This window comes from Rhizophagus irregularis, chromosome 10 (assembly GCF_026210795.1).
Source record: "Rhizophagus irregularis chromosome 10, complete sequence".
Lineage (NCBI taxonomy): Eukaryota > Fungi > Glomeromycota > Glomeromycetes > Glomerales > Glomeraceae > Rhizophagus > Rhizophagus irregularis.
In genome coordinates this window covers 3,156,748-3,170,049 of record NC_089438.1, presented here as the reverse complement: position 1 = coordinate 3,170,049, position 13,302 = coordinate 3,156,748, and the positions used below count along the sequence as shown (strand labels likewise).

At 24.2% G+C, this 13,302-nt stretch overlaps 5 protein-coding genes across 5 annotated transcripts; 2 read left to right on the top strand and 3 right to left on the bottom strand.

Annotated features, from left to right (window-relative positions):
- Window positions 1-1,495: 1,495 nt before the first annotated feature.
- Window positions 1,496-3,057, top strand: OCT59_002189 (uncharacterized protein; the record flags this gene model as incomplete). Its single annotated transcript, XM_025312341.2, has 4 exons — window positions 1,496-1,577; window positions 1,679-1,842; window positions 1,909-2,169; window positions 2,314-3,057. 4 exons carry the CDS (start codon window positions 1,496-1,498, stop codon window positions 3,055-3,057), a joined length of 1,251 nt encoding a protein of 416 aa, XP_025189902.1.
- Window positions 3,058-3,709: 652 nt separating this feature from the next.
- OCT59_002188 (alpha-1,4-glucan branching enzyme) lies at window positions 3,710-4,195 on the bottom strand (the record flags this gene model as incomplete). Its single annotated transcript, XM_025308937.2, has 2 exons — window positions 3,710-3,847; window positions 4,037-4,195. The coding sequence occupies 2 exons, from the start codon at window positions 4,193-4,195 to the stop codon at window positions 3,710-3,712; spliced, it is 297 nt and encodes a 98-aa protein (XP_025189903.2).
- Window positions 4,196-6,464: 2,269 nt separating this feature from the next.
- Window positions 6,465-7,943, bottom strand: OCT59_002187 (uncharacterized protein; the record flags this gene model as incomplete). Its single annotated transcript, XM_025329309.2, has 1 exon — window positions 6,465-7,943. The coding sequence occupies one exon, from the start codon at window positions 7,941-7,943 to the stop codon at window positions 6,465-6,467; it is 1,479 nt and encodes a 492-aa protein (XP_025189904.2).
- A 2,385-nt stretch (window positions 7,944-10,328) lies between these two features.
- OCT59_002186 (uncharacterized protein) lies at window positions 10,329-11,886 on the top strand. Its single transcript, XM_025323767.2, has one exon. It carries the CDS (start codon window positions 10,345-10,347, stop codon window positions 11,755-11,757), a length of 1,413 nt encoding a protein of 470 aa, XP_025189905.2. The 5' UTR covers window positions 10,329-10,344; the 3' UTR covers window positions 11,758-11,886.
- A 519-nt stretch (window positions 11,887-12,405) lies between these two features.
- OCT59_002185 (uncharacterized protein) lies at window positions 12,406-12,810 on the bottom strand (the record flags this gene model as incomplete). The annotated part of the gene is made up of 2 exons (XM_066144327.1): window positions 12,406-12,711; window positions 12,805-12,810. The coding sequence occupies 2 exons, from the start codon at window positions 12,808-12,810 to the stop codon at window positions 12,406-12,408; spliced, it is 312 nt and encodes a 103-aa protein (XP_065995499.1).
- Window positions 12,811-13,302: the final 492 nt, after the last annotated feature.

Sequence of the window (13,302 nt, the reverse complement as noted above, 5' to 3'; positions counted from 1 at the left end):
TCTTTAAGGTACAAGTATGTCGATGCAGCAAAATGGTAAGGAAATAGAACACAAAATGTAATTAAATGTATTACTATGCATCAAGTAACAAATTATCTTCGATATTTTTTAGAAAAACAAACAAAAATAAAAATTACAATAAAGATTTCTGAATTTTCTTTTCTTTTTTTTTCTAAATAATAATAATAATAATATTCATTTTCTTTAAAAAGTAAAAGTCAATTTTGACATATATTGTCCGTTATTTATAATTGTTTTATAAGTTTGATATTAAATATTTATTTACAATTATTATTATTATTATTTTATCCAGTAAAGAAATACTTGTTTATTAATTTAATTAAACGGTTACCGGTTAATAAACTTGTTTTATAATATATATAAAGAAACGAAAGGGATGCTTATTTAACTTGTTTATTTGTCACACACATATTTAAGCTTCAGTAATTGGTTACAATTCATGTTCTTCGTTTACCTTATTTCTGGACGAAAAATTAAACTTTAAACTTCCATTTTCGTAATCTTTCTTTTTTTTTCTTTTAATTTTTTTTTCTTTTTTATCTTTTTTCTTTTTCTTTGTTTAATGAAAGATATACATACATATTTCCCCCTTCGAAAAATACATTCACTTATCATAAAAAGTTTTAATAATCACGACGTTATAATACCATAATACATGTATATTTTTTTTTACCGTTTATTTCTCTCTTTAAAGTGACTAAACTTTCTTGGGGACAAAGAAACGTTTCTTTTTAAAATTTCTACCCACAATATACACGATTTATATTTATTCATTTGCATTTTTATTTATTTGTAATTTTTTTTCTCCCTTTCTTTTTCAAAGAACTTTTCATTAAAAAAAAAAGACATTTTTTCTAAAAAAAAAAAAAGTAATAATAATATTTGCATCAAAAAAAGAAAAAAATTTTTTTTTTTGAACCAATCAATCATATTCAAATCATAAAAAATCATAATCAAATATAAAAATTTTCCATTTCCCATCGGACTTTCACATCCCATAAAATAAAAACCCTTTAAATAAAATGTTTCAAAATTAAAAAACAATTACATAATTTCATCCGCTCCTTTGATTTTTAATCATAAATCATCTATTCCTCATTTATTCATTTGAAACATATAAATAATAAAAGGGATCATATATTATTACTATATTTAGATTCACTTCAATCATATGATTAGTTAGAAAAAAAATTTTTAAGATTTTTAGATTTTTTTTTTTCCACAACTAATCAAAAAATAGTTTGATGATCGGATAAACTTTATTATTTAAATATCCGTTTTTTTTTAAAAAGTATATAAACGATTTAATTAAAAAAAAAAACGATATATATATATATATTATATATATATTTTTCTTATTTATTTATTTATTTTTGATCATCTTTTTTTTTTAAAAAAATTCATTATCATTTAATTTTTCAAAATTTCGTTTAACAAAGTGATTCTAATTAAAGAAAGTGTCGTAGTTACGATAATGAAAGATCAGTTGAGATATGCGGATTTTCCAAAAGTCGATGATGGAAGAACGTACCATGTCGGAGTCAAACGTGGTGAAGGTAACCTATAACTTACGCCATCAATTTTATAAAATTTTTTTAAAAAATTTTTTTTTTTTATAATTAAATTTCTTTATTTTTTTTAAAAAAAATAATTCAAGTCGCTAATCGAATCATAACGGTTGAAGATCCTTCAAGAGCATTGGTAATTGAGAGACTTTTAGATCGTAATCCAAAACCATTTATTCTTGATTCAGGAAGAGGTTTTTTAACAATAACAGGACGTTATAAAACCATACCTATTAGTATAATTTCGATATTTTACGTAAGTATTCAATTAAATCGGATCAAAAAAAACGGTAATTTTAATTTTTTTTTTATTTATTTATAGGGATTTTCTATGATGGATTTTTTTATAAGAGAAGTTAGACAAGTAGTTGATGGTCCTTTAGTTATAATTCGATTGGGATCTTGTGGTTCAATATCTCATCCAAATATTGGTGATGTGATAGTACCAAGTGGTGCATTTTCCGTAACGAAAAATTATGATTATTTTATTCATGGGATTGATACAAAAGATGCTTTTCCTATCGTAGATTCTCCTTATAATATATCAAAAATAACTTATTGTGATCGTGAAATGTGTGAGATGGTAAGTCTTTAATTTTTTTTCGTATAATGTTCGTGTATAGCAATAATGTAATATTGTGATATCGTAATATCGTAATATCGTAATATTGTAATATCAAAATGTAAATCATTTAATCATTATATTTTTACTTCCATCCTCTTTTAGTTACAAAGAGAATTCAGTAAAGTCTTGACGACAACTCCAATATTCTCTGGTTTAAATGCTTCTACAGATAGTTTTTATTCTTCTCAAGGTCGTCTTGATGATAATTTTCTTGATGAAAATCATGATGTGATCAACTCTGTCTTTCAAAAATATCCAAATGCTTTAACAATGGATATGGAAACTTTTATTTTATATCATTTATCAAATATTAGTATAACAACTCTTGTATCCCCCTCTCAATTACAACAATCACAATCAAGTTCCAATTTATCTGATGTAGATTTATTAAACGGTAGAAAATCTTTACATCAATCAAGAAGTTCTTTTGATATTACATCAAAACAAAGATGTTCAATGGATGTATCAAGAAGGAAGAATAATACTTTTTCTATTTCAGCAAATAATTCAAATATTCATCGTCCTCATAGACATCATTTAAATAATAGTTCAAGAGATTTAAATTCAAATAATCAATTACATCATCAATATAATGCAATTAATAGTATAAGATCAACTTCCGCTCTTGTCGTATTTTGTGATAGGAAAACAAATGAATTCATTTCTGATGATATGATAAATTTATTAGATCCTTTATGTGGTGAAGCTTGTTTAAATACTTTGATAAAGATTGAAATTAAAGAATCTCATAATGAAGAAGGAAGTGTTTGGAGTAATAAATTAATGGATAAATCAAAAAAAGAGAATAAAATTGTTAAAATGATTAAAAGAAAGTTTTCGGTATAAATCGTACCTTTTTAAGAGATATTACTTTCTTTTTTCTTTCTTTTTTTTCTGTTTTAAAAAAAATAATATAAATAAATAAATAAATAATCATAAAAAAAAAAATTGTGAACATTTGGGAACTTGGAAAACAAAAAATAATAATATATATATAATAATATATAATAAATTTCAAAAAAGTATAATTATCATTTGTATTTATTTATCATTCTTTTTCATTATTTTTATTTTATTTATTATTTTATTTATTCTTTTTTTTTTTTTTTTGTAATTTTATTTTTATATTTAATAATCTAATCAATAATGATAAATGATTTTATCTAAAGAGTAAATATTTGCATATAATATTTTTAAATTATCAAGTTATCAAATTATTTAAAGGATTCATCAATTTAAATAAAATATTACATAATTATCACTAGATCTAAATTAACGTTAATTAAAATGCTAAAATTAATGTTACATTAATTGGATTTCTTTATCGCCGTTTTTCAAAATGGTGTGCGCAGTTTATTTGTGATTGTATATTCAAATACCAATATTCGCTCGGTTTTCATCCGTTTTTCGTCCATATTTTGTCCGAGCTTACCAAATTTATTTTTTAAACCATTGACGGGTTTCATCCTAGAAATTCCCACATGGACTTCATAAATTCTTAAACTTGTTGTTTTCGGGGAGTTATATTTTCCATTGATATTTTTGAGGTGGGTTCCAAAAGATGGCATCCAAGACTTACATTTAAATCTTGTGTAACTCGTTTTATCCAGGATTGGAAGACGATCGATACGTTCGCCTTTTGATGATTTTTATTTTAGTATTGTGAGGAATAGTAGGAGTGCCATTTTAGGCAAGGATATGAACTTCCCAAACACCAAAAGAATCCTTTTTCGTTGGATGTTTAATCATTAAATTCGCCAATCAAACTTGCAGCAACGGCATTAGGTGCCTATTCGCGGTATATAATGTCGCCATTTGGTAGTACATTGAGACCGAAACGTTCGTATCCATGCGAAAATTTATCATAACCACCTTCATTTTGGTTGATCCATTTTTTATATGATTCAAGTCTGCGTTTTATTGCGGGAGCAAAAGGTTTTAACCAAGGATCAATTTCACAAATACCAGGCTCTTGACTTGTCATTTCTGTGTTTTCGGTTTTCTTTTTGAAAACGGCGATAAATATGAGTGAACTTAACTTTTTTTACTCCACTCCTTAATAAGCCTGTAGAAAGCACCTTCTTTGATTTACTATTGAAATTTTCATCACCATTATCTTTTCATCTATTTGCTGATGCTTTCTTCGGGAGATTGATAGTCATTTTTGCCACCCTCACTTTCTGAATTGTTCTCATTTTCTGAATTGGATTTTATCTTCAGGATGGAATGATGGCGAAGGTTGAGAAATTCATGAGCCAGCCAAATTTCTTGATTTTGTAAAATTGTTTATTATGATGACTTTCTGGTTTTTCTGATCAATCTCGTGCTCTTCAAGCAATCTTCGATACTTTCAATCTTCTATCATTGACAAAACCTCTTTCGCTCTTTATTCTCATTTCTGATTTTTAAGGGTTAATTCTTAACTTTTTTGATCCATCATCATTGGATATTAAATAATATTTGCTAATCGCATTATCTGGATCCAATATTAAAATATAATATGATTAGTTTTACTGATTTCCAACTTTTAAATAAAAAATACAAACCAATTTCTTAATCTACTTACATGACCAAATTCCTCCATTGAACCATAGTGGTTCTATTAATACTTGTGTCATTTGACTCTTCCAGAACTAGCAGGCTTTTGCAGGCTTTTACTAATGACAAAGTTAGGATGCCAAATTGAGCCTGAGTTGGTTATCAAGTACTAATAAACAAATATCAAGTAAACAAATAAAATAAAAAATAAAAAAATATATATATTAAAGAATTAAAAGAAATAAGAAAATACGTGTTGTATGCCATAATAAATAATTATTTGCATGAGTAGTTTTTTTGCATGAGTAACTTATAATATTCATAAAAAAATAAATAAATATATAATGAATTGAAAGAAATAAGAAAATAAAAAAGAAATAAAAAAAATAGTAAAAATATGTATATATATAAAAAAAATAATAAAAATAAAAAATGTAAAGAATTGAAAGAAATAAGAAAATAAAATAAAAAAAATATATAGAAATAAAAAAATAGTAAAAAAAATATATAGAAATAAAAAAAATAGTAAAAAAATTTGTATATAATAAAAAAAAAAATAAAAGGTAATCCCCCAAGTCAAACACCAACGTTGGACTTTGCTTAGGACGGAGTTACTTTATTTTGCAAAATAAACAACACCCTTTAAAATAAACCAAATAAACAAATCCAGTAATTCTAAGCCACATTCTTGACTTTGACTTAGGAATTACCCCGCTTTGCAAAATAATAAATAACACGCCTTCTCTTTTAAGGTTTCTTGATTCAGATTCGCTCCTTCCAAGAAATAAGTAGCCACTTTGCACTTGTCTAACTTTGTCTAGAAAATAATGCTCCCTTCGGAGGCTTTTGCTTTGAAATTTGGTAGATCGGACGATTCTTTTGTAAACAAAAAAAAAAGGATAATCGATTACATAATATGATAATGAATCAAGTTCAAGATTTTGTGCAAGACCCCATTTTAGTAAATGTTCCAAATTTCGATCAGTCGATCGATCTCATTTGTAATTGAATAGTGAAATCAAGTGATTTAATTATTTTTTCTGGAGATTTTTCCGTACAAAATTGTTGAAGTTCTGTTCGTTCGATTTATTTCAATCAAATGACTTTGTAACCCTTGAAGCAGTAGTTCATCTGCAGCTAGTAAACTTTTTAAAAATTTCTTGTCCATTTAACGAAAGAATACCACTATAAATATACCTCTATTAAATTATATTGTTTATAAGAAAGAATTATAATGTTGGTGGTATCGTATTGGAAGAAACGATGAGACGTAAAAATTTAAAGGTGGTGTATTTTGTGTATTAGAGTATTCTTTTTTATATGAAGTAGTATGAGAGAGGAGGATTTGTTTTTTTAGAAAAAGTAGTATTTTTGACTCTTTAATCGGTGATTGTTATGATATTTTGAAAATGTAAATTTATCAGTAAAAATACGTCATGACTAATAATGAATTGACCAGTGTGACGACGTAAAATTTTTCATGACTAAGAAAATTTTTTTTTCATTCATAATCACACTATAACTTTATTGATCGTTAGTACATTTTGATCATCGATCGCTCATGTAGTGTATTTAATGAAAATGATTTTATTATAAACAAATATAACAATATTTTATACAGGGAATATTCTATCGTATTTTGTTACAAATATTTACGAAAATTTCGAAAATTTAAAAATTTGAAAATTTGAAAATTTATATAACTAAATTACATACTAAATTACAGATGATGATGATTTCTTCATAAAAAGAAAGAGACTACTATTATCTAAAACATTTTTTGCATTCAATGAACCATTATCTGAAGCCTTTTTATACCAATAACCAGCCTTTTCAATATTCTTTTTACATCCAATTCCACAATGATAACAAAATCCTAAATTATATTGTCCATCAGAATTTCCTCCTTCAGCTGATTTCATATACCATTCAAATGTTTTATCAAAATTTTTATCAATAAAATAATATAATTTACCCAATTCATTTTCAGCAATATGATTACCTTTATTGGCTGATTTTAAATACCATTCAAATGCTTTATTATGATTTTTATCAACTCCTTTACCAAAAAAATAACATTTACCTAATTCAATTTGTGAATTACTATCTCCTTCTTCAGCAGATTTTAAATGTAATTCAAATATTGATTTCTCTTCACAATTTATCTTTTCTTCATATCGATATTGATAATTTTTATTATTAGAGATGACATTTTTTTGACAACTTTCCAAATCATTTCTGATATTTTGTTGATCGTGATCATTAGTGGACTTTAAATACCATTTAAACGCTTTACCATAATCTTTACCAACTCCTTTACCAAAATAATAACAATTTCCTATCTCATTTTGTGCATCACGATTTCCTCCTCCTGCAGATTTTAAATACCAATCAAATGCTTTCTTTTTATCTTCATTTATTCCAATACCACGTCGATAACAAATTCCTAGATTAATTTGAGCGTTATGATTTCCTCCTTCTGCAGATTTCAAATACCATTTAAATGCTTCCTTTTCATCTTTATTTATTCCAATTCCATTTTTATAATAATAACCTAAATAATTTTGTGCTATCGAATTTCCACTCATAGCAGATTTGAAATATAAATTAAATACCATACGAATATCTATTTTTGTTTCAATACCTGATAAATAACAATAAGCTAAATTCATTTGAGCCAAAACATTTCCTTTTTCTTCCAAATATTTATAATAATTAAATAAATTATTTAATTCTTTTTCATCTTTTAATCCAAATTTAATACATAATAATAAAAAATGAATTTCTTCAAGATTATATTCCATATTTAATTTTATATGATTTTCAACATTTTGAATTATTTCATCATATTCAAGATGATTATGACTAGAACGTATTCGTGAGAGTATACGTGGAACATTTCCATTCTGATTAAATAATTTAATAAAATGATCTTTATAATAAAAGAATAATAATAAATATTTTCCAATAATAACATTTTCTAATTGAAAATAATAATTTTCATAATTACGATTTAAATCAAAATCTAATTCAGTTAATTTATAACCATTTTCAATAGCAATATTATAATAATAAGATGCCATATCATTATTATTATCATTATTATTAACGTCATCAATACCTAAATCGTAATTATAAAAAAATCCTATTATACTTGAAAAATATAAATCACTTTTTTCATGATTTTTCATCATGTTAAAAATTTTATTTAAACTTAAATCATTTTTTATAATTGTTTCATTTATCCATTTTATTATTTCTTTTATAAAATTTTCATTGAAATTTTTTAAATTTTTTATATTAATTATTTTAATATAAAAATTTTTTAAAAAATCTTTTAAAAAATCTTGATCGTTTTTTGTGATGTCGGTCATATTTGTCATGTTTTTTAAAGATTTAGGTATGAAGATTTATTTTTTTTTAACGAGAATTTTTTGATGAGAAAAAAATATTGCAAAGATTTATTTTTTTTTTTGATGGGAAAAAAATATTGCAAAGATTTATTTTTTTTGATGAAAAAAATATTGCAAAGATTTATTTTTTTTGATGAAAAAAATATTGCAAAGATTTTTTTTTTTTTTTGATGAGAAAAAAAATATTGTGAAGATTTATTTTTTTTTGATGAGAAAAAAATATTGCAAAGATTTATTTTTTTTTGGATGAGAAAAAAAATATTGTGAAGATTTATTTTTTTTTGATGAGAAAAAAATATTGCAAAGATTTATTTTTTTTTGGATGAGAAAAAAATATTGCAAAGATTTATTTTTTTTTTTGATGAGAAAAAAATTATTGCAAAGATTTATTCTTTTTTGATGAGAAAAAAAATATTGCGAGGGTTTATTTTTTTTGATGAGGAAAAAATATTGCAAAGATTTATTTTTTTTGATGAGAAAAAAAAATATTGCGAAGATTTATTGTGAGCGAAAAGATTTTATGAGCGAATTCTTTGTAAAGAGTATATAGCATGAGAAAGATTCAAATTTTTTAGTAATAAAAAAATACAACGAAAGAATCGAATTTTTTACGTTTGAAGCGCATATATATACATTTGTATCTTTATTTTTATCACTCTAAATTAAGAATAATAATAAAATAAACAATCACGAGAATCAAAATTCTTTGTGGTTCCTTTTGTGAGCTCTTTATTACTTAACTTTGTATAGAGAATACATCATATTATACTATATTAATACATGTATTTTTTAATTAGAACGTTCGATCTATTTTTTGAATCGATCTATTTCTGAATAAACTATTTAGATACTAATTCAGGTATTCTATTTTTCAAATAAATTCCATATTTATATTGTGTGACTTGTTTTGATACACTGATACACTCACACACTGTGCTACGTCATATACATTTTTAGTAAACGAAAATAAGTTTCAACTTAAAACATTCTATTGTATAAAATTAGCGACAATGACTCAAAGACGTTGTTAACAAATAAAGGCATTATTTAAAATACCAAATCGGGTAATATAATGAATATCAAACTTCATTGCCGGAAGACGGAATTCGGAAGAAAAAAATGAAAGAATCAAAATAAGGTATGTTTTAAAAGAGATTATGACAAATTCTTTGATTTATCAAATAACTTTATTTAAATTACAATAATACAATCGTTTATTTTTCAAATACCCGTTATTATTATTGTAGTGGGAATCAGTGTTGATTCGTTACTGTGCCAGCTGTGCCACATACCGTGACACAAACAAAAAAAAAATGGGTTTAACAAAAAATTTCTAAAAATAACGATGATTCTTTTACAGGGGTAAAAATCGTTAAATAAAATAAATGAATATCAAAATTAGGGAATAATATAATAAAAAGGTTCTCTTTGTTGAATAAAACAATAAACTTTCATTCGAATGTGGGTAACTACTGCGTATGAAATTAAAAATTCGATCTTAGGGAAATTTCTGATTTTGTTTAGTTCGAAATTTTTAGTATTTACTTGATTATTAATAATAAATAATTTTTCTATAACTTTTGGGACTGAACTTTTGCGTAGGTGGATCATTTGTGCTCGATTAAATTATTTAAATAATTTTTATTTTTTAATAATGAAAATTTCGATTATTATGTAAGTGAAACGTAAATTTAATAAATTTGACATTAATTAATTAAACTAATAAATTTTTAATAATTAATTTAATTATTAAGTAGTTGCTCAAATGGTCAGTTAAACCAGTTATAAACATGATCGCTGTCATCTCCTTATATGGTACAAAAGAAATTAGAGAATCACTTTTCCGATTAAGGAAATTCATCGAGGAATGAGCGGAACCCTCTCTCGCAATTTTTATTAACTAAAGTTTGTATGACATTATATAACAAAAGATATGTTTAGTTTATTAAACAATTTTTTTAGCGGATCATCAAGGCTGACAAAAGATTGTACATGTTCCATGTGTTATTTTATTGTTGTTAAAATACTTAACATATTTGGTTTAATGCAAAATGGCTAAAATCATAATTTCGTAATATTGTGATACGCAAAATGGCACAACATTGGTACAAAATAACATAAATGATATTTATTTGTCAATCAAAGAAATTTTTTTTTTTTTTACTGAAAAAAAAAAATAAAAATGTCAAAAATAAATAGAGATATTATTTATCTTATATTACAAGAATTACAAGATGATAAAAAATCACTTTATTCATGTCTTACAGTTAATAAAACTTGGAGTGAAATAGTTATTCCAATATTATGGAAAAATCCTTGGAAATATTTAAGAAAAGGGAACGAAACTTTATTATTAAATATAATCATTTTACATTTATCAAATGAATCAAGAAACAAATTATCAAAATATTTTAATATAAATTCATATCAAAAACCTTTATTTAATTATATTAATTTTTGTAAATATTTAAATTTAGGTGGAATTGAAAGATTATTAATTTCTAAATCATTAATTAATATAAATGAAATTTTTAAAATTTTTATTAATGAAAATATGAAATTTACACATCTTTATATACCTCATAAATTTAATTATTATTTTATGGATCTTATTTCTGGAGTTGAAAAAGGTTTTTCAAAACTTGAATTCCTTAGTTGTAATACTAACATAAATGATGATACTTTAATTGGATTGGTGGAAATTTGTAAATCAATCAAAGAATTGGAACTTTACGTTGAACCTTGTAATAATAATGATGAAATTATTAAATTAATTGATTCCCCTAAAAAATTAATTAATATTCGTTTTTTAACAAAACCTTATTCTTCAAATGATGAATTATTTTGTGGTATTCTTGAAAATTCTTTTATTAAACACGCAAATCATTTACAATATTTTAAGATAACAAAACAACCTACAACAAAAATACTTTCTTCTTTTATAAATTTAAAAAGTTTAGAATTATATGATAATTCTCGTCCTATGTCTTGGAATTGTTTGGAAAATTTATCTTTACCTTATTTACAAATTTTAAAAGCTACAGGAATTCCAATCAAAGTTTTAACAAGTTTAATTGATCATACTAATGGTCATCTTATTGAAATAAAAATTGATCATATAAGTCATAATGAGATTAGTAATAAAAAAATTATTCAAACTATTTATAAAAAATGTCCAAATCTTGAATATCTTAAATTATTATTTATTAATAATAATATTTTAGAATTAAGAGAATTATTAATTAATTGTAATCATTTAATTGGTTTATATATTATTTTTGAGGATGTTTGGGATGTTAATGTTATGATTGATTATAATATTATATTTAAAATTTTATCTGATAATTCTTCAATTAGTTTATTTAAATTGAAATTTTATTATCATAGAGAACCTGAATTAAAATCTTTTGAATTCTTTTTTGATAATTGGAAAATTAGAATTCCAATGCGTCCTATATTATTACAAACAATTCAATATCATGTTTTATATGGAAGTGAACATTTTGATTTAATAGAAAAATATAAAAAAAATGGTATAGTTAAAAAGTATGAAAATGCTTTAAGTGAAAATACTTTTCAAGATTTTGAATGGTAAAAGGATATTAGGAGAGGAGGTTTTTTTTTTTTATATATTTGAAATTTTGAAATTTTGAAATTTTGGATAATTTTTATTTTGTTATTATATATTTGACATATTAATAAAAGGTCAAAAAATAGTTTTTTTAATGATGGTTATGTTTTTTCCTAATGTAAATTTTTAAATATTTTATTAGTATTAAAATGTTAATTTCGGCCAACATTATGATTCGGCCGGAATTAATACTAGTTTTTTGGAAGTACTTCAACGACCTGTTGGATCACCTGGTCATTCGACCATTACCTAAATCATCATGATTTTGATTGGTTAACAACTTATCACATGATTTTAACCGAAAATCAAAAAAAATTTATAGTGCTGGGCAACATTAGCCTCAAATGACGGTTTGTTTTAAAAAAAATGATTGTAAGTGGTTTATAATATTTATGATATGAGAGACCCAAAGAATAAAAAATGATATATATAAAATTATTATTTTTATATGTATTTATTTATTTATTGAATCGGAAAAACATATTGAGGTTACAAAGAACTGATATCCGTTGTAGGATCCGATACCAGAAGCGATAAAAAAATTATATGATTTCGAATTTGCGACCAGTTGCCACTGTGTAAAATATATGATAAGGACGTGCCAGTGATCCACTAGCCAGGATTGAAAATGATATCAGGTTGAGGATCTTCAGGTGTTATTACGGTTTGGGCGTTGTAAGGTTTATTTATGTTCACTTTTTCGCGTTTTTTCAGACGTTTCATGATGCCGTTTTGTTTTTCCCAAGCGACTAGCAACTCATTACCAGGCGATTCACCTCCCAAGCGACTAGTAACTCGATCAGATTCTTCTTCATATTTCCAAATTGAAAATTTATCATAATTTCTTTCTTTAAAAATACAGCGCTGTATAAATACAGAATTTTCCTCTGATTTTCTGTGAGAAGATATTAAAGATGGCTAATAAAGTGTGTTTAGCGACAGAGGGTTTAGGGATATATTTATTGATAAGCATTGTTAGTTGTTTATGAATACGTGGAGCATTAAGTATACATTCATCGTAAGGATCCATTTAAAAATGTCTGAATTATTGAGTAAGCGGTGATATGAGGATGAGCTTGTTGAAGTGTCATCTATAAGTCTATAAATTTTTGAGTATATCTTTACTGAGTCCGGTCCGATGATCTTTCTGAGTCCAGTCATGTAAATTTTTAGCACAGTCATGTGAATTTTGATGCAGACCGAATTTAAACTTTGATCAGACTTCGCTACCACTGGACCTGGACTAAATTAACTGTGCTGAGTCCTGTGATTTTGATCAATCGGACCAAACTAAATTTACATGACCGATCTACATTTTATTTTTTTTTCTCGTATTTAATAATTTTTAGTTTAGATTTAAATAAACATTTTTTTATACAATAAAATGGTTAAAAGCTTTAACAAAATTAATTGCATCTTAATTTATTGAAGCAAGAGGTTATATCATTACTAAAACCATTATCTCATTAAATATTTAATAGTAAAAAAATTTTTTTATAATAACTCTCA